Source organism: Leptosomus discolor, chromosome 9 (genome assembly GCF_034619465.1).
Source record: "Leptosomus discolor isolate bLepDis1 chromosome 9, bLepDis1.hap2, whole genome shotgun sequence".
Lineage (NCBI taxonomy): Eukaryota > Metazoa > Chordata > Aves > Leptosomiformes > Leptosomidae > Leptosomus > Leptosomus discolor.
This window is the reverse complement of record NC_141399.1, coordinates 6,240,159-6,261,051: the sequence shown is the minus strand read 5'-3', so window position 1 is coordinate 6,261,051 and position 20,893 is coordinate 6,240,159. Positions and strand designations below refer to the sequence as shown.

The following is a 20,893-nucleotide window of genomic DNA, read 5'->3' as shown; positions in this document are numbered from 1 at the left end:
CGCAGGGAGCCCCGTGAGGCGCCGCCGCCCCGCCCCGCCCGAGCCGCCCCCCGGCGCCGCTCACCCACCCCCCGAGGCCGCGGCGGGCACCTCTCCTCACCTCAGACCCGTCAGCCTCGGGGCGCCCCACGGCCCATGGGAGCGGCTGCTCCTCCCGTTACGCGCTCGCCGACGGCCTTAATCCTCATGCCGCGGCAGCTGGCGGCTGTGCGGGACGGGGGGGGGGGGGGGGGGGGGGGGCGGTAAGCGCGCCCGGCCCGGCCCGGCCCCACCAGGCTCAGCGGGGGAAAAGGCGGCCGCCGTGAGAGGGCTGCGCCCGCCGCCCGCCCTCAGGGCGGCACCGCCGCCGCGCCCCTCCTTCACACCCGCGGGGAGCGGAGCGGGGCGGGCGGCACCGCCACACCCCGTCCCGGCCCCCACAGCGGGCAGCAACCGCGGCCTGAGGGCTGCCGCCGCCGGGGCCCGCCCCACCTGGAGGCGGCGGGAGCGCCGAGCCGCCGGGGAAGGAGGGAGGAGCCCGGCCGGGCCGAGCCGGGCCGGCGGCGCCGCTGCTCGCCGGAAACCGGGCGGGGGGCGCGGGTCGGCGGCCGCGTCTCAGCGCCCGGCGCCAGCGGCCGTCAGGTGGAGCCGTGGCGGTGCCCGCCAGCGTCGCTGCGGCCGCCCGGGCGGCACCTGCCCGGGGGCAGCACCCCGGCCCTCAGGCCCGGTGAGGGGAACCCCGGTGCGGCAGCGGAGGCGGGCGGCGCGTCTTCCTCCTGCTGCCGGAAACAAAGCGCTGCCGCTGCCTCCCCCCGGGCTCGGCTGCCGCAGGATGCGGAGGAAAAAGGCCTTTTCCTGCCGCCGCTCAGCAGGAAGCGCAGCCTCCGGGAGCCCCATTGTTTGAGGCGTCCTCCCCCCCCCCGTCCCCCGTCCCCCCCGGGAGCGCTGGCACCAACACTCCGGTGCTCCGACCCCCCCACCGCAGGAAAGGCCGCTTCTCCCCTCCTTGGCAGGTGGGAAAGGAGGCAGGGCCCAGGGTGGCGGAGGAAACCCGCGGGAGGGAGCGAGAGCAGCGGCGCTGACCCCCCCCCCCCCACGGCTGATCAGAAAGAATAAAGGAAATTAGCCTAAAATTCACGTTGTCTTTTATCCCTTTACTGCAGTGCATTTATAAATAGACCAGCCTCTGGGACCCAAACACCCCTGACATCCCCAGATTTCAACTCCAAACTCCATTTGATATATTCTGACTTGAGCAATATTGGCCTTTCACAGCCTTAGGTTCATATACACCCACCCGCCACAAACCCGTCGGCCTTTTCTCAAAGAGAACCAGAGCACGCTCTTAGCACAAAATTTTATTTTACCCTGACCCATGCTTTTTACAGTTTATACACATTTTACAACTAGAAACCAAGGGTTCCAAGATCACCGTGCGATAACCCACTTCACTTCATGTTCAGGATCGTTATAGCCCTTAGTAAAACATAACATACATAAACTGCAACCAACTCGTAGCAGGACAAAAAAACCCCAGTTAATAGAACTAACCCTCTCTCCCCTATGGATATCTAGGATTTGGAACACCACCTCCTGTGTCCAAGACAGATGCAACCTTCCCTAGACTGGGAAATCAGCCCCCTCTGAAGTGTGTACTTAGAACAAGCCTTTAAAGAGCATTTCTTCATACTTGCATATGCAGTGAAAATGAGGTATAAGTTAGTTGCTTTCCAAAGGAATATTCCAAAACCATAAATTTAAACAGAAGTGGATGTTAGTGTTTTGACCTAAGTCCTCTCACATGTTACTTTTCTAGGCAATTTCAGTAATAGCAATGAACTTAAGGTGTCTGAGCAGACGTTAATGTTTCCACAAAACGAGCATACAAGATTGATATCAAAGATGACCAAACCAGAACATTTTAAAGTCTACGTTACCTTCCAACAGCCACTTTATTTTCTAAGGCTTTGATGATTAAGACACAGTAGGCCATCCGATTCTCACGTGATAGAAAAGGTATCACTAAATGGGAACAAAGAATTCAAAAAACATCAATACAAATATTTACATCTACTTTTGTAAAATATAAAAAGCTAATACTCTGACAAAGGCTTTTATAACTAAAACAGTTAATGCTGACTGCATGTTAAAATGTCCCATTTACCTCAGCTCCTCATGAAAACCCAAGACGGTCTGAGACACACTCAAAACTGCACCGTGTCAGCCCTCATGGAGTATCAACTCACACATTACACAGGAAAAGTCACTTTCAAAAGCACTGGCAGCAACAGGTCCAAATAAAAGTTCACAGATTTTTTTTTTTTTTCTAAGAGTGCTTCATGTGTCTACCAAGACTGTAAAAAAAAAAAATGGTGAAAATCAGCAATTTATCTCTTTGCTGCAGTAGATAAAAGTTGAATAGAGTTTCTAATCTTTGACCATCATAAAAATTTGGTGGGTTTTTTTTTTTAAAGAAAAGGCTGAACTACTAACATTCACATATGATGACTAACATGTAGCAAATCATTAAGTTCCAACAAGTGCTTTTATATGGAGGGTGGTTTTGGGTTTGGGTTTTTAAACTTAGAGCAACCAACCATGCTTCAATACAAAGGCAAAGTGTTAAATTCTGAGGGTTTTTTAAAAAGAAAAATGGTTTCACCTTGGTTTCCAAAACTGAAACTAAGACAGTAAGAGGGTCGTTCCTTCCCACCTTCTTATAAAATAAGAAAGTCTCTTATTAAAGCAGAAGTTTCTGTTGGAGACAGGGAGTTAAGACAAATTTTAATGTTCCTGCGCTATGGCTTTATTGAAATCCACAGAGTAACTGGCTGAATCTCCAACTGAGCTGGCTCTTCCAGGACCATACCCTTGCCTGTGTAACCCCAGTGACTAACTCTTCTCCCAATGAGGAATAAAGCCCTAACCTGTAGAAAATTTGTATTACTGAGAGGCTTTTCCCCAAAAGCCATTTCTCATCATTCACATCCTTCGTCTCTCTTGGGCCACTGAACGCACAAGCGGGAACAGAGCTCCCCAACACAAATTACAACGTGCACAGACGTAAAAAAACCCTCTCACGACAGAAGCAAGGGTATGATAAGCAAAGAGCTTCCACTGCCGAGCCTTTCACATGAGTACCTACTACAGACACAGTTCTGAGATGTGGCAAAATATTCGCTGTCTGGAGCGGAGAGGAAGAGGCAAGCTGCTTCCCCCGATTCCCAGCATTCCCAAGGGTCCAATTCAAATGTTTCCTCTGACATTACCAGAAATGCAGCTAAACTTCAAGCCACGTGGATGCTCTTTGACCAATACCTTGCTTAAGGAACGGCATGAGAAATACTTCGCAGCCACTGGAGACTTGCTTGAAAACTGCATGAAGTCACAGTACAATTTTGCAAGAAGTCTCAACCTTGCTACTTACACACAAGAACCATGAGAGCAGCAGCAATTAATTTAAAAAAAAAAAAAATCATTTTTCTGCATTCTTCTCAACTGTTTTAGCGACTGTTAAAAATCTGCATCCAACTCTAGACTATGGAATAGTTCAGATTGCTGGCGTTAGAAGTTAAATGCATTTAGAAGTAAAAGCAGAGCTGCTGTCTCTGGACAGCTCATGAGACAACACAAGCAATACACAAGATGGAGCAGTAATTTATAAAGTCTCACCCGAGTCTCACGCTCTGCTTGGAGGACTTAGCGTGAAACAGTCAGGCTAATCCGATTTGTCTAAGAATAGAGAATTATCATCCTACCACGTTCAGATGTTGTGAGTACAAATACGAGAAATTCCTGTCAGAAGCAGCCACCAATCATGCTGCAGACAGCAAGCCACTGCTGTTTTGTTATCAAAAACTAACTCTTGAGATTTTAGAAAAGCTCCTATTAAGAACACTTAAGAAAGACTTCTGACGTCATTTTCATCGGTATGAAGAGTTTATGAATCAAAAGCTATTTTAGCAAAACTCATGCCTTCCAGTGCTGTCTCACGAGGTAACAATCATCATTTCTGCTACTGTTTACAAGTAAAATGGTCCACCGTTTAGCAAAAACTTAAATAAAGGGATGACTGGAAAAAGATTTTAAATATTGCACAAATAATTTAACTGCAGACAGTACAAGACACTTAAAGCACTCATTTTGTGTCAACATATGAACTCTATTATATAGTCACCTCTTCTATAATACAGGGTTGTTTTTTTTTTTTACAAGACATTTAAATCCAGCATTTACATAAACAATTATCTTTACAATCTGTTATCATATAGTGTTAGGAGTTCCAGCAGGAATTAATTTTGTCTTTGTTTTAAAAGTTCATCTATCTGAGTCTTGTACATGTTTTTCACGTCTTCAAGATCTAGACGGAGCTCTTCAGCTTCCTCTGCCTTCTCTCCGTACATCTGAAGAATCGTATTGTATCTTTGATCCAAATCCTGCAAGGACACGGAGTTTGTTATCTGACTGCTTTTCACCTTACAGTGGCTGCTAGGAGAGCATTTTACACTACCAGGAAAAATAACTTATTTTATCAAAGCGTAACTACTTTACAGGGAAGCACGTAGTAAACTCTTCAAAATTACTTAATGCTTCACCTCTCTGAATATGGCTAGATTCACATTCTAGGTACAAAAGGAAGATACTCTGAAGACAAAGATCCTTGACTACAAAGAGTTAGTGCTGGCTTCACGGGACTGAAGCACCCTGGAGTTCAACTGCTCTAAGCGTTACCACACAGCTCGCAAACTGCTTTAAGTTTTACCACAGGAACAACCACTTTGTGAAATGCTTCATCGGGAAATTTAACTTTCGGGATTTACAGAACAACGATCATTTCCAGAATTATTCCAAAACGATTTCCAATATTTCAATTTAAGCTCTTAAACACTCAGAGGATTAAAATATTTGTCCCACTACCTGTATCAATACCGCACACTCGTTCAGCTCTGCATCGAACTCTCATCAATCCATGCTGTTTATCAAAACACCCCCTTTACTAAAAAGGCCAATTCCAGACAAGTGGCTTAAATGAGAGAAACAAAAACCCCATTCTCTCCCCGCTTTAGCACACCATCTGAAGCAGAGCACACACTGCTAACAGCAGCATTTTGAAGTGACTGCCGAGCCACGGAGCAGGCATTTTCAGATGCTACCAACCAAAACCCTCAGGCTCTTCGCTCACTTACGATTAGGGACAGATTTGAACACAACCCTAAACTGATAGGGGTATTCCTAAAAAACCCAAATATGTCAATTTTACATCAGATTTACCACAGAAATACACTTACCTTTAACTGCACACGCAATTTTGGTATTTCCTTCACTTTTTCTTCAAGTTCATCATTTTGATTTGTTAATTTAACCAGTTCTTCTGCCATTATTGATCGAGTTTTCTCAAGGTTTCCGATTTCCAGCTAAGTAAACACAACAATTAGGAGGAGGAAAGAATTTACCGTATTTATAAAAGACTGTATCAAAATATTTTGATACAGTAATTAAGGCTTTTTCTTAAGCCAGACTATGAAACAACACACCCTGGAAGCACTCTCACTTTCTTCTCAAATCTGATCAGTAGTTTGTTTGTTGGTTTGTTTTTTGGTTTTCTTTTTCAGATAAACAGGTTCAGTTTTCTGGATAGGTCCTTGCCAAAACAAAAAAGGAAGCAACAAATCCTTCTCTTGCCCTCCCCTACACATACCTCCAGTGGCTATCCTGTCAACAGAACTGTCACGAAAGGGGAAGAGTGAATGCACTCCGCTGCGAGGAGAGGGACCAAGCTTTTTGAATATAAAACTGATTGCATATATTTTTTTACGCAATATAAATATATATTGCCTATATTTCAACATATTTATAATATATAATATTGATTGCATTAGTATTTACACTTATAAATGCTGTGTTTGGTCATATAACTACAGTACCTGTAGATGTGAAATCTCTCCTTCTCTTAGTTTTAGCTGTGATTGAAGGTTTTCAATTATACTTGAACCTGCTCCCATCCTTATAGCGTCGTAAAGATTGCTTCCACTAGTAGCTATTGGCCCAAACGAGTGGTCGTGAGGATCATCCTACAAACAAAAGGTCAGAAAAGCTTGAAATTAAGACAAAAGTGTGCACCCTTTGGAATCTTCCCTCTCCCAAAGTGCTGTTTCATTCAAGATTTAAAGCGATACTGTTACTAGGCAAGCGTTTCAAGGCTGGAAGGTGAATAGGTAAAACTGGAGACAGCTCCTTACTGGCCAGTTCTCATGTCACCTACACAACGACACCGATAAGGCACCCGCAGGAAAGCAGCGGAAGCAGCAGGCTTCACACAGACCATGTGATACTGCCGAGGGAGCAGGGCTGTGGCCCAAACCAGGATTGCTAGTAAAAATAAATCCATTGATTTGACTCCTACTAGCGTGACTAGTTCTCCTAGATGAAATTAGACGCGTGAACTCAGCACCAATACAGGTGTATATTACTCTGCAATAACAGTCGCAGTTTCACGCTGTCTTTCGCAGATGTTTTACAGTCACAGACATCTCGTAAGCAGGTTTTACACGTTTCCACATAGGAATTGCCTCGTCTAAGGCCAATACACTCTTGAAGAGTCGTTTTCTACATTAATAAAAGTTCTTGAAGAAGAAAAAAAAGCAGATTGTCAACAAAAAAGACCAATATAACTGATGTATGATACCTGTGAGAGGAAAGATGTCTGAAGACCTGCCATGTCAACTCCACTTATGGAACTAGAGCGTGACATAGTTGGAGTACTTGAAACAGTTTCCACTGTAAATGACTTCCGATCCTTAAAAAAAAAACCAAAGAAACCCAATAAACCCCCCCCCACACAATACCACCAGTCAGATAAAGAAAAAGGCTTACAGAATCCATCTTTCACCATCTTGTAAAGAACAGACTGCCCTTTTCCACCAACAACTACAGAACAGAATGCAAGAGGTAACCTTTCCCCATCCCCCACCCCTAAAACACAGGAAAGTTCAACAATGAAGAACTACTGCGCTACTAACACCTCTAGCCTACGTTCAAATCCTCCAACTTGCCAGGAAATTCAGACAGAAGTTGCAAATTACACCAAAAGAATTTCTCTTTCAAGTAGCCAAGGGAGATTCAGAGGCAGTTTTGTATGCCCAAATGTATCACAAGAAGAACACTGTAAACCCAGAAGTATGTCTCCTTTTAGAATGCATGTCAATACTTTCTTTTTTAAAATAAAAAGTATATTAAATCAATTCTGAGATTTCTCACCTTACTGACATCCCTTCCAAACAGACTAACCTCTTTTTACAGGCAGTATCTGGAAGTATGCTAGCCTCTGAAGGATAAAGCACTTAGATTTTAGAACTCGAGATGATAGGAAACCAGTAATAGAAACAGTTTTACTTGAGTATCAACCACTAATTAGCAGTAACAAAGTCACTGACTGTTGGGGACTGTTCTGTGGCTTGTGACTAGAAAGGGTGTGGTACAGCACACAGAGCCACCTGAAACCCAAAACAGGAATTCAGTGGAAGCAACGCTAGTCATCTAAGCTAAGAAACCAAGTGACTTCAGAAGAAAAAGAATCCAAGAACACTCAAAAAAAATAAAATCTGAAGATTAAACTAATCATTATCCATATTTTATCTTTTCTCAGGTTCAACAGACTATTACTCCAGACTCATTCCAGCGAGTACCACACAAGCGCTTACTTATTTTGCTGGAAACAAAAGGCAGCCCCGACAAAGGGCAAGCCAAGTCCCCGGTGCCCAGGCTGACAGTTTCGGGTTCCAGCTACCTACCAAAACAATGATAGCAGCAACAAGGCTGAACAGAAAGGTTAGATTTTGGTACCTTCTCCTTCGCTGCTTCTTGCACAAAAACCGCCTTCTTTCTTTCCTGTTCAACTTTCATCTTCTCCATTTCTAACTGAGTAGCCAGCAGTGTCTACAAAAATAAATACAACCTGTTAAACTCCTGCTAGCTCAGACTTCAGTGATAACATGTCTCACAGCTGAAGGAGGCCGTACCTTTTCTTTCTTTGCATCTTCCAAGGTTTTCGCATACTCATCTTTGAGTCCTTCTAATTCAATCTCATACCTACATTGGGGAAAGAAAGAGGTAGAGAAAGTCAGTAAATAAGTATTCTCTGTTTGCTTTAGATTCATATACTTTTGAAACAAACACAGCTTCAAGGCTTTAAAACATTATGAAAGCAACATACTTCAGACGATCTTTAGTAAAAGAAAACAAAACACCCTGAACAAGGCAGCTTTATCAACGGCTGCCACCGCTTTGCACAGTCACATCAACACCCGAAAGCATCAAGGCTTCCAACGTGCAGAGATCTGCTGCAGACGGTGAGGTGAGAGATACATTACTCCATTTCACTACTATGTTAAAGAGACACTGTTAACCAAAAAAACCAACTCACCTACTGTTTTCATTTTCCATTTTCTTCAGTCTGTTTCTCTCCACTTCCAGCTGAGCCTGAAGGCGTGTATTTTCTTGCCTTAAAAGGCTATTCTGAGATTCAGTAGAAGACATCTGAATTTTATTAGACAGAAGTTCTTCTGTAGCAGCCCGTTCTCTCTCGGCAGCTGCTGCTAGAAGAGTCTGAGACTCACCTAACATTAAGTAAAGAAAAATATGGAATTTAACTTTTTTGATCAAACACGTATAATATGGGCCATTTACTTACGCATCAAAATGGAATTTGAGATTTTTTTTATATGCAACTAATTTTTCTTTAAAAATGTTTTCTGTTCTTAAGGAAATTAAGTATTTTCCACCACACAGTTAGAGGATCAAGGCAATGCAGAACACTGAGACTTCATCCTCTTTCAGAATGCAATACACAACTACAGATTGCCTCTAGAAAGGAAGAATTTCTCTGGGTCCACCTTTGAGCATTTTATGCATTTTCACTTAAAAATCACAGACTACTACTGTATCAAATACATGCCTCATTACCAACGCAGACAGGGAAGTAAATGACTCGAACCTTCACAACACAGAATCTAAGCACCAGGCTGGACAAGTGAAAACGCTGGTGTACTTCCAGCGTCTCAATGTCCATCCTTCCTTTAGCTGCTGTAAGGACATGTACACCTTAACACCTGTATCCTTCAATGTCACATTACACTGCGGTTTAGAGAGAATCAGTGAATTACCTGTCCAAGAACCTTGGCAGAATACCCCACATACCATTTCCTTACAGAAAAACATTTTGTGCTCATCTCTCCTGACCCACCATCTACACTTTGGGCAAGTGCCAAGCTCTTTTCCTTTACCTTCAGCCATCTCACATCTTCATCAAGAGCCTCACTGCTCAGTAAAAGCTAAAAACATCTTACCAAGTCTGTCAGAAAGGTTCTTTTCCAGTTTTTCCCATGCAGAGGTTTGTGCTCCCAGCGTGGCTTGAAGATTTTCTATCTGACGGAGAAGTGGCCGTGTAGCAGATGTAACACTTTGACTCAGTTCTTGGTTCCGGCTCTCTGCTTCTTGCAGTCTCTGAAATCACAAATTAAATACAATTGAGCTTTAAAAGCATATGATAGATTAAAAGATTTAATACAGAATTCAGCTAAACACATAGCAGTTGCTTTACATTCTAAAATTCCTATGTTCAGACTCACAGTAAAGTGTGAAATTTCAAGACAGAAGCCTAACATTTTTAGATACATGACAGAGCAACAGCCCTGAAATTTTCATTTCAAGATCCCTCTGGACACCACTTGAAAGATTTTGGCAACAACCTGTCTGATTTCTGGACCTTAAGAACAAGAAATATATTCTCAAGGAGCAGCCTAAAGAGTAATTCAGAACATATTTGCTGGCAATTTTAGAGGACTATTACAAACTTAATGGCTGTACTTTGTCTTATACTAAAATGACAGCATTACACTTACAAGGCATCATAAAAATAATGATTTTGGTTTCAATATATGATTAAAAAAAACATTTCCTTTAACATTTTTATTATTGTTCTACACAGGACAAACACAGCAGGTAACCAGGAAACCAAAGCCGCCTCTTCAAGCTATTAATGTCACACTAGCTTTCCTTTTCAGTGTTTAGGAGCCCTCCTTGCAGACACAAGCTGGCACCATCTATTTGCTACAGCACCTGTTGTAGTTCACCGATTTCCTGGCGTAAATAGTCTTCTTTTCTTGCTGCCTGCTGCTCTGCACGCTGCAGCGCTAGCCTCAGGTCCGCCACCTAAATAAACAAGACATCAGCACTAATCTCTTGCCAAAAGGTACAGAACCACCTCTTCATCACTACAGTCCTACACCGTTTCGAGCGCTGTTAGACAGGGTATGTGTGTTTACAAGCTAAAGGCTGAAGTTTCGCACGCACACAGCCAGTTACGCTCATTTATCTCACTACAAATTGTGTCCAACTCAATTTCTTCAACTTTGCCTCACGGTAAGAGCACTACAAACTTCACACAGAGCCTGTCAAAGTCCCTTTATTTAGACAAGTAGAATTAAAAGTATTTTTAAATAAAATTAAATTCTAAAGCTTAGCCCAACTACCACTAAAGACTGAACAAGTTCACAGGAAAGAAATCCCTTGGGTATTTGCTAAGCACACAAAAATGAGTTCCACCTCATGTTGCACCTGGTGCATTATGTCAGGTGCACGCACCGTCCAAGCACATTCAGCTCCTCCACGAAAAGTTTTATTTGCTGCATTTAAGACTCACCTGAATTGCCAAAGCTTCTTGCTGCTGCCGTGCCTCATCCTGGGCTTTCTCCAGAGCTAATCCAAGCTCCTCCTTTGCCTTCATCTCCTGACTCAGGGCTGCTTCTTGTGCCTCGCTGTCCTTCGTAGCATTAGCTTTATGAAGATCTGCAAGTTCCCTGAGGAAGAAAAAAACCCCAAAGGCAAAGCACTTACACTTTATACCATGCCAGCAGTGACGCTGAGAATAAGTTTGTTATATATTGACATTCCACAAGCACTGCACAAGAAACAGACACAGAAGCTGAATCTGTGGCTGAATTCAGGCACACAAATATCTGCTTACTTGTATGCACTGTCAAGCGCTGCCTGGACACTTCTGTTCCGTTCTTCAAGGTCTTCCACTTCTGCCTGAAGTTTACCAAGATCCTTTTCCTGCCGCTCTACAACACTGTTCAGTTGTTTAATGCTGTCTCGATGCTGCTTCTCAAGGTCCTCCTTGCCATCAAGCACCTATCGGAGAGCAAACAACAAGCATGAGACTAATCCCAGTACACTGGGCAGACAATGCCATCAAAGGACAATGACAACCGTGGCAACCAGCTCAGGATGAAGTTACACAAAGTGACTAAACCCATCTAACACTTTGCCAAAAGAGAAAGATTTCGCTTCCTTTTGAAGAGGAGGGGGGTCTTCACCACAGTGTCACATATGTCCTCAAACTGAGTCTGCTGCTTCTAAGGTCTTGACTCAACCACTGATGAAGACAAAAAAACCTGCCCAGATTTTGCTGGTACAGGTTTCCCAACTAAAATTCAGTGCACTGAATTTGGTCAGCCCACCTGATAACCAGCAGTGCGAGTGCAAACAAGCAGCTGGAAAAATACCTGATTGTAGCATTAAACTGCTCTGAGAACACAGACAGAAACCACATCGCAGTGTTCCAATAATATGAAACAGAAAAAAGAGAAAATATCAGCCGCTCTAGAGTTTCCCCAAAAGGCTACTCCGCAGCTAATAAAAAAAGGCTTAAAAAAAATTTAATGCCAAATATCTCACCTGTTTTAAATGCTGCAACTCCTCTTCCAATTCCTTAATCTTTTTGTTCTGTTTTGTGTTAATATTTTCTCTCTCTTTCTCTTTGGCTCTTAGTTTCTTAATAATGTTGGAATTGTGCAGCTGCTGCTTGGAAAGTTTTTCTCCTGTGAAGAAAATGAACGCAAAGCTGGTCCATATTGCTGCTATTCTATGAACTCTCTCTATTCACACCTCCCCCTACTCTTCAGTCCCATGAAAATAACAATCATGTATGTATGGAAACACTTACTCTTACGTTTTTTCATGCAAGCTCTTAAGTTTTAGATCTACCTTATTCTGACATGACCTTGCTACAGTAAGCTATAGTGAGATCGGACAAGCAGTGAAAGGCTTTGAAAGTAAAGCAAATGAGCTCATCATATCAGGAAAAAAAAACAAAACAGCCTGTTCATTGAGCAACTATATTTCGCTTCCAAACTAAAAGGTAGTACAGGAGACACTGCAGAAATGCCTTGAACAAAGCCCTAGTTAGACTTCTGCTGTAGAAACAGGAGCACTGTACTGCAAGCTGGTTTTATCTCACAGCACCTTTCAATGCATACTGCAGAAAGTACCCCTCTAGCCATCTCTATCTGACCCCTCCTGTTGCTATTAATAAATGGTTCAAATGTTCAGAAACATCTAACATGCTCCAAATGGTGTATTTTTCCACACATAAAGAAGGCTCATACGTGAAGGCACTACGTTTCAAACTATTCTACAAACTTTTACTATTAAAAAGAAAATTTTAATCCTCACCTTCCTCCATTAATCCTTTGATTTGCTCTTCTTTTTCTTTCAGTAATTCGGCAGTTTCATTGGTATTAAGTCTAGTAGCTAATTCTTCTTTAACAGTCTTTACTTCCTAAATAATAGGATAAAATACTTAGGACCATTTATTAAAATATATTTAGGGAAAACGCTCAGTAAGTTACACTGATCACCTTTTTCTTCTCCCCTTCCTCTCAAAAGGCTTTTCTTCGAAAACAGTTTAGGTCAGAAGGGAACTCTGGTGATTATCTGATAAAATCAGATTGCTCACAGCCTTATTCCATCAAGTTTTAAAAACCTCCAAGGACTGAGACTCCATAAACGGTCTGTACAATTTGTTCCAACTCCCCCTTCCATTCCACTTTCTATACTTCAAAACTTTTGCAATATAGTAAAAACAAAATGTTATATTCACACACCAGTATCAGTTTTTTTTAACACACTACTGTGCCAACGCAGCCACAAAACAACTGCGAAATATATTTTTTTTTTCCAGTTGCAGCTTTGAGCTTCCTTTTTGCAGACTAGCAATAAGCTAGAGAAACGTAATGCTGCAATACGGGGTCAAGAACATTTCAACTCCTTAAAACTTTGTTGCTGCAGACTTCTTTGCTCAATCCAAACCCATCCATCATCGGTCCTTAATCTTCCTACAAGTTAATCCCCCAAAGCCATTCCCACCCTCCACCACACCCCCAGGCTATTCCTCTCCCTCACACCAAAGCAAATGCATACCTGGGTACAAGGTAAATAACAGCAGACGTTAAACCTTTCTTCCTAAACCAGACTAACTTCAACTCAAAGGAGTTCTTCAACTTGGTTCACAATATGGTGCCAAACATACAAGCGTCAACACAAGGAAAGAACAAGCAGCCTGGGAGGCCAGAATCAGCTTATGGTAGTTACTAACACCATGAGACAGCACCTGTCGGTCTCATGCTTTTCCCTAGCTTAATTTGGAGGAATTTACCTCAAGAAATTTGTATTCTAAAATAATAAACATTAACATCACTAAAAATTACCTTTTTAGCTGCATCCCTTTCTTTGCAGGCCAGCTGGAGCTTCTTTTCAGCATCCGCAATTCGCTGAGCAAACTCCTCTTTCAGAGATGAAAGGCTACTGCTCTCTTCTTTCATTCTAAACATTTCACTACATTTAAAATTAACATTTCAGAACAGTTATGTGGTTACGTGACATTCCAAGCTATTTGCAACAGGTTGTCTTAAATGCTTCTAAAATGTGGTTTTATTTTTATTATTATTATTACTTCAGACACACTAACCAGAAGTCAAAAAACCACATCCATATTAGAAGTACTAATCAAATATCTTTTTTTAATTCAGTAATTTACCCTTGAAAACAACTACATGCTTGATTCACCTTACATGTTTTGCCCCTTAATCAAGTTCTTTCTGATTAACCATAGTCTGTATCATATACGGGGCAAATGATTTAATGTATTTTTAAGTTAAGATCAATTTAGTCATTAAACAATACCTTCACGTATTATCTGCAAATTTTAAACTTGATATTTGACAGGTAAACCGGCAAATCCAACTTTCCATTTTTTTTCCTTTTCATTTTAACTGAATTAAATAGCGAATTCAGGTTTTTTTCCTACAACCAGCCCTTCTACCACACTTTCACTGCCTACATTTTAGTCAACAAATTAGTAAACCAGGTTCGTCCACCTGCATCAGAAAAGTCAGCCTCCCTTAATAGCTGAATCCAGTCTTACAACAAAGATCTTCATTAATAACCAAGTCTCACTCTACACATCCGTTTGTCATTCCTACTGCTTACTTATTGAAAAAAAATCTTTCACTAGCCTCTTCCCAAAAGATTCTGGCCCCAAGAAATAACCTGTCTTTACAAAAATATCATCACAGCACATGCAATCCTTAGTTCCACCTTTCCCCAGCAGTGCACAACCCTTGCAGCCTTTGTTCTAGTTATAAAGCTACTTGTTTTACAATATTGTCTACTGTTTGTATTACAGCAAAGTTACAGTTACACCCACTACTGTGTATATTTTCATACTTACTCTTTTAGGTTATCATAAGCTTCTTCCAGGCGTGCCTTTTCTTTACTAGCACTTAATAACTGTATTTCCCTCTTCTCCAGTTTCTCAGTTAATGAATCAATCATCTGGACAATGTTTTTACAGATAAAGATCAGATGAATGGGACAATTAAAACACAAGAGGGGCAGGCTTCCCCTTTCCCCCCACCATTCCCTCCCAACACTATTTAAAGCTGAACTTGTCAATGTTTTTAGGAATTCAAGGTAAAAGTCAGTGAGGATTACCATGTTTCTGCCACATTCATTTAGAACTAAGCAATATCTAAACACAATACACTTCTTTTCTACAGGTGTAGAAATTCCATGAAGTAAGCACATGTGGCTCAGCTAAGTTCCTCAACAAAGTCATCAATAGTTATATTTAATAATAAATGAAGTTTTTAAACAGAGCTAATAGCCTATAAAACTATAGCTAACGTTAACCGTTAGGACTCCCAGTGTCCCTATACCACTCTTTACAGAATCACAGCATAATTTACACTGGAAGGTCTCTTCCATGAAATGTTAGCACAAAGCAGCAAAACTGCATCAAATGAGGAAAGAAAACTCTCAGGCAGCATCAAGAGCTCTCAGCTCACGTGATCAAAATAATTTCTTAATACCAGATTTTGGAAAGCTAAATATAGAGGAATAACATGAACACACATGCAAATACACAAATGTAAACAAATTAAACAGATTCTGCAAGTGTAGCTTAAGATGGCCAACGAAAGACAAAATTTGCTGTGGCCCATTACTACGATTTCCCACAACGTATAAAACCATTCCAGCTAGGAAAACTTATGGATAACAGTCCATGGCTTTGGAGTTCCCCAAGGAATTTAAACAACATACAAAAAAAAGTTTTCCATTAAAAAACATTTTATGAACTCCCATAAGCAATTGCTTTTTCCCTTACTACTGTAGGAAACAGCATCAGTATTGCAAACACGTCTGTGGGGCATGGCCACGAGAAGGGCCCATTTATGTCCCACATGAGGCACACAGACTATGTAAAGCAACATGCAAAGAAACAGAGCAAAGCAAAGGAGCTCAGAAACTAAAAACAAGAATAGAGGGACAGAAAGGTCACAAAGGACATGGAAAAAAGACAGCACGCACAATACATTGGTAGAACTGGACAAAACACACTGCTTGAGAGCTCCAGTTTAGCCTTCCATACACCTCAGCATCCTACTTCATCCCATTTCTGGTCACTCCACCTACCTAAACTAGCCATACAAATTTCTTTTAATCTATCCACTATTCAGACTATGCTTATTCTCTTCATTAAAAAGCCTAGTGTACCTCCTTTTTAAAAGTAAAGATTATTTCTGCTGAAAAAAAACCCATTAATTTACCTCGTAAAAAGGACTTATTTACACTAACTACTGCTGTCCTCAACAAACATGAGTAACACTCCTGGAGTGTTAGTAATTGAATTTTGACAGTTTCTAAGTCTGTGGAAAAAAATGCTTGCAAAATATTATCTTGATTATTGCTGAAATACTAAAGCCTCGTAGATCCATAATTCAAATCAAAATACTTCGAGGAATCTCCTCCACCCTTCACAGAAAAAAAAAAATACACCAAGGAATTAAAACAACACGTTCAATTTATCGAGGCTCCCTGTTTGCTAGCACTGCTCACAATTCACAATAATGATAACTAGGTGGGTTAGGTGAAACCCAAAACTATTTGACCAGAAATTTCACCAGTATCCTTCCGCTGCAGAAGATCAAGGGCAGTCTTCTACAAGGTAAGGTAGCTCAGCATCAATTAATTCATTCGACTATGGTGACGCTAATGCCTATATAAGGAGATGACAGGAGTTTCACTTGTAATTAAAGGGTGTTTTTGCAAAAAAAAAACCCAAACACCAAACATTGTACAGTTACCTTTTTAAGCTCTTGCTTTTCAGTGTCCTCTTCTAACAATTTTTCAGCAGCATCTTGCTGCGGCTCAGTCTCCTCCTTCACAATCTGTTCTTCAACAGTTTGCACAGTAGCAACCAAAACATCTGGCTGCTCAGAATTAACAGGGGTCGCACTTCTCCCACTCTCTTCCATCTCAGCTTCCTCAGCGTGTAAAACAGGAGCGTCATTCAAGTTTTCAGATTCATTCTTCAGGGCATCAGCCGCTTCTGTCTTTGGCGCAGAAGGACTGACAGCAACAGAAGCTGAAGCAGAAGCTGAAGCCCTGCCTGATAACTCGTCATCTGAATTTATTTCACTCACACTCCTGCTATCTAAAGACTGTACACTAAACGAATCGATTCTTTCAAAAGCATCAGAGGAGCAGCCACTCTCGGTCATTTTTTGAAAGTCATCTAAACGATTATAGTCTGCACAGGCCGATGTAGATAAGAGCTGAAACGACGTTTGCATGAGGTGAAGGCTGGATTTTGAATCTGCAGCTTCTTGTCTTGAACTTACCGAGCTCTCACTTATTACACTTTCATGGTCCAGAACTTCAATATCACTAGTTGTGGATGTCCCCGAGGAGAAAGTGCTAATTGGAGGTGAGGGTGTATTGCTTTGCCTGTCCTCAGTCTTTCGCTCCTTAGTCTCCAAACCCACGTCTTTCGCACCCGCAGTAAGGGGCTGCGAAGCGCTGTCTAGGGCGCCTCCTCTTCCATCCCCTCCCACACTGGATTTTTCATTAAGAGCATCTTCAGATACTTCCAAACTCAGAGCAGACACCTTTTTGTCAGTAACTTCATTTGTGCTTTCTTCAGGCTTGGCATTGGAGTTGAGCACAGAATGCTCTTCTGATTTCTCCTTGGGAAGATCAAGGATTTTCAAGTCCACCAGGCCATTTACAGAGGAATCCTTCACTTCTGCCTCTGTTGTCACTGGTGCTTCCAGCTGACTGGGGCGCTGAGACTCCTTCAAAGTGCTTTTCACCTCCTCTTTGGGTCGCTGTGATTTGGCTGGAGGTTTGGACACCACTGGACTTTTCTGTATACTCTGAACCTCTGTCGGAGAGAGAAAGGCACTGAAGAAGTTTTCAGATTCATCTACTACCGTCCTCCTCACTGGCTTCGTGATTGCTGTTGGCGACATTGGCAGATTCTGCGGTTCTGTGTTGGAGCTTAACCCCCAGGAAGATGTATCCCATCCTCCACTTATGAGAGAATTTGTTCCTATAACAAGAAAAAATTGTTACAATAAAATGTCTTTTTAGATGCAACAGTTCAGAAAAAAAGTTTTCAGTACCACATAACTTACAGTGAATATAATACATGTTACAAATAGCATCCTTTTCGTTACTACTTCCTTACAAAGCTTGGAAGCGATTTTTAGACAAAGCAAAAGAAGCTTAAGGGAGACACAAAGTAATTCTAAGACTTAAGGTGGACACAGACATGTCTAGAAAGTAGGAGTACCTGAATGGAACCAACTTGCTCCCTCCTGTTAAACAGTAACTCAGGCAAATGCAGAAAGAAACTACACACAAATTACATCAGTAAATCCAAGAGTGAGAATTTCAGAAAGAAGATGAACAGAAGTGTCTGGGAAGGGGAATTAAGCCCACTCAGCACTCCGAGAGCTGTAAGGGCAAGTCTGAAGCCTCTTTGGGCACAAAAAATCAAGCATTTCCTTTGCAAAGGGAACAAGTGAAAGGGAATTGGCCTCCTGCTTCCTATAGCGAGAAGCAGCCAGGCAAAACAATCTGAAAAACTGTACTTTAAAAGTAGAGAATTACAGAGATTACAAAAGGAGAAAAAAATTACTAGGTCTTAAAAGTTACTTGCCAGTAACACACAGACAAACACTTCACACACCATTACAGAAAACAGGGGGGGAAAAAAGCTTTAAATACTTGTAAAATTTACACTATAAGAAGGTTCTTGCCCTTTCAGTCTGTGAGAGGCTTTGTATTTTTCCTCACACACCAAGCAACAGCATGAAGCTGACAATACACACTGTCAGCAGCCCAGCTAAGATGACAGTTTTCTTCTCCTGTGGAGAAATACTGAATTGATTAGTTCTGAAGCTGCCCTAAAGCAACGTCAACAATTCCTTCTATTGTATTTCTTGCAGGTTTTCCAGGACTTGTCAACAGCAAGGAAAACAAGAATTTGAGCATCAAATTTCAATAGGACCTCAAGTAAGAAAGATAAATCAAAGACTATTACCCAATTTTATTTTGTACCTACAAACATAATCTGGATAATGTAACTATTTCAGGCTACTTAAAAACAAGCTCACTTTATACAGCAGCATCTATTAAAAATGCCGACTTATAATATTTAAAGCAGACTATCATTTTCAGAAACTGTTGATAGCTATTGGCTATCAAGATCTCAGATTCAGATAAGTATAGCTCTCTTTGCCAAAAATACTACAAACCTCTGATTTATTACTACCCTGTCTATGATCTAATAGCTTTAGAAAAAGCCCTGTGAGTGAACTGGAACACTCAGAAAATATTTTGGCTGTTTTTAAAAATAAATATGTTTTCCCTGGAAAACAGATGCAGGCTGATCTTTGCTGCTTTTCTTAGTACTTATGGTAGTTCTGTAATTCATAAGATATTAAAAAACGGTTTGGACAAGTCTAAAGTCTTAAGAAACTAAGCACAACACAGTCTTCTATAAACAATTCCTGTAATTTAAGATGACACTGGACTACTTAAGTGACTGCTGAGCCCTTCTTCCCACAAAGGGCTGAAGACATGCAAAACTGACCCCACGCTTTGCCAAGCAACCAATCTAGAGAACACTTTCAACTGTTACACTTTCAATTTTCAGAAACCTAACTCTGCTGTGGGTATACCTGGCAACAACTTCCTCCTACAAATACATACATTTCTTCTACATACAGTTGCAATCAGGACGCTGATTCCAGATGACTTAGTTTCCCATCCTCTTCTTCATTCATTCTTATCTTTAAGGCATTATTTGCGGGGGAGGGGGAGGGGATGACACGTTTCTAATGAGAGGGCTCCTTTTTGCTGCTCCATTTCCAAACAGCAACTCAGGGCTGACCATTCTCTCAGGTTCTACATCAGGCACACGTACAACAGAGACACTTCCTCATAACCAAGCCGTGACCATTTTTCCACCAACACATTCCTCTCAACAGATGTTCCAGGATGATGAACTTAACGCCACAAGAAGCGGAGACACTTGGTTTACGTGGACCAGACTTTCAGCTTGTGCTCTGCTCTCCCTGTCGCAAGGAGTGAAGTCATGCCTGCCTCAGAAAGACCGTAATTTCCCCTTTTTTATTAACTGAGCGGGTTTTATCACCTATTAGTCCCTCAGCAAAAAAAATAACACCTTGAGAAACACACGTATGAAGCACAGCACTACCCATGCAGTAAAGCACGACACTGGTGGCACCAACCAGGTTCTGCGTGTGCTGCTGAGGCTTCCTCAGCTCTTTGCCAGTGTCACCCCTCCCTCGCCTGTAAGAGGGGAACGAGAAGTCCCCCAGGAGCTGCAGAATGGGTTTCGGAGAAGGAGGGCCGGTTAAACCGCCATGAGTGTAACCCCCGCCCGGGATTAAGGGGGAGAGACAGGGGATGGGGGCGGAGGGGCAGGGTGAGGGCAAGGCCCCGGCCAAGCCCGCTGCGAGGGCCGTGGGGTGAGGCGGCCCGGCCCGCCCCACACGGGGTGCTGGCGGCGCGGCGAGGGCAGCCCGCCGTCGCCCACGCTTACCGTCGCCGTAGTCGGGGATGACGGCGTCGGGCCAGGGGCTCTCCTCGGCCTGGATGTCCAGCACCCGGTCGATAGACTTCTGGGCCTGCGACAGCGCCTGCTTGGCGAAGCTGGACAGCTGCGAGGCGTTGAACCAGCTCATCCTCCGCGCTGCCTGGCCCCGCGCGGCGGCGGCGGCCCCGGGCCACAAGCACAGGGGCGGGTCCCGACCCGCCCTCACAGCCCGCTCCCCGGCAGCGGCGGCGGGGCCGGCGGCCTCCGGCTCGGCTCGGCGCGGCGGGGAGGGGACGGGAGGAGGCGGCGGCCCCGCGCCTGCGCGCCGCCGGGTTCCACGTCGCAAACGAGCTCGCGCGCAGCCCCGCCCCATCCCCCTGGCACGTCACGATGAGGCAGCGCACGGACTCCTGCCTCAGTACTTGTCATGGGAGGGGGTCTATAAACCCGCCTCCACTTCCGCCTCGGTAGCTGTCATGGCGGAGCGCGGGTAAGCCCGCCTCGGTAACTGTCATGGCGGAGCGAGGATAAACCCGCCTCGGTAACTGTCGTGGCGGAGCGAGGATAAACCCGCCTCGGTAACTGTCGTGGCGGAGCGAGGGTAAACCCGCCTCGGTAACTGTCGTGGCGGAGCGAGGGTAAACCCGCCTCGGTAACTGTCGTGGC

General features: G+C 43.1%; 1 protein-coding gene across 2 annotated transcripts; it reads right to left on the bottom strand.

Moving 5' to 3' along the window:
• Positions 1–2,438: 2,438 nt before the first annotated feature.
• TMF1 (TATA element modulatory factor 1) lies at positions 2,439–20,375 on the bottom strand. Of its 2 annotated transcripts, none has more exons than XM_086469795.1 (17): positions 20,234–20,375; positions 16,458–17,710; positions 14,549–14,652; positions 13,527–13,653; positions 12,493–12,598; positions 11,716–11,858; positions 11,003–11,169; positions 10,679–10,835; positions 10,096–10,188; positions 9,324–9,480; positions 8,402–8,594; positions 7,998–8,067; positions 7,822–7,914; positions 6,665–6,775; positions 5,904–6,050; positions 5,268–5,393; positions 2,439–4,415 (listed from the first exon to the last, which is right to left on the bottom strand). In XM_086469795.1, the coding sequence occupies exons 1-17, from the start codon at positions 20,373–20,375 to the stop codon at positions 4,272–4,274; spliced, it is 3,333 nt and encodes a 1,110-aa protein (XP_086325921.1). In that variant the 3' UTR covers positions 2,439–4,271. The 2 variants fall into 2 exon arrangements, with proteins under 2 accessions (XP_086325921.1, XP_086325919.1); XM_086469793.1 differs by having other exon boundaries at positions 16,464–17,710.
• Positions 20,376–20,893: the final 518 nt, after the last annotated feature.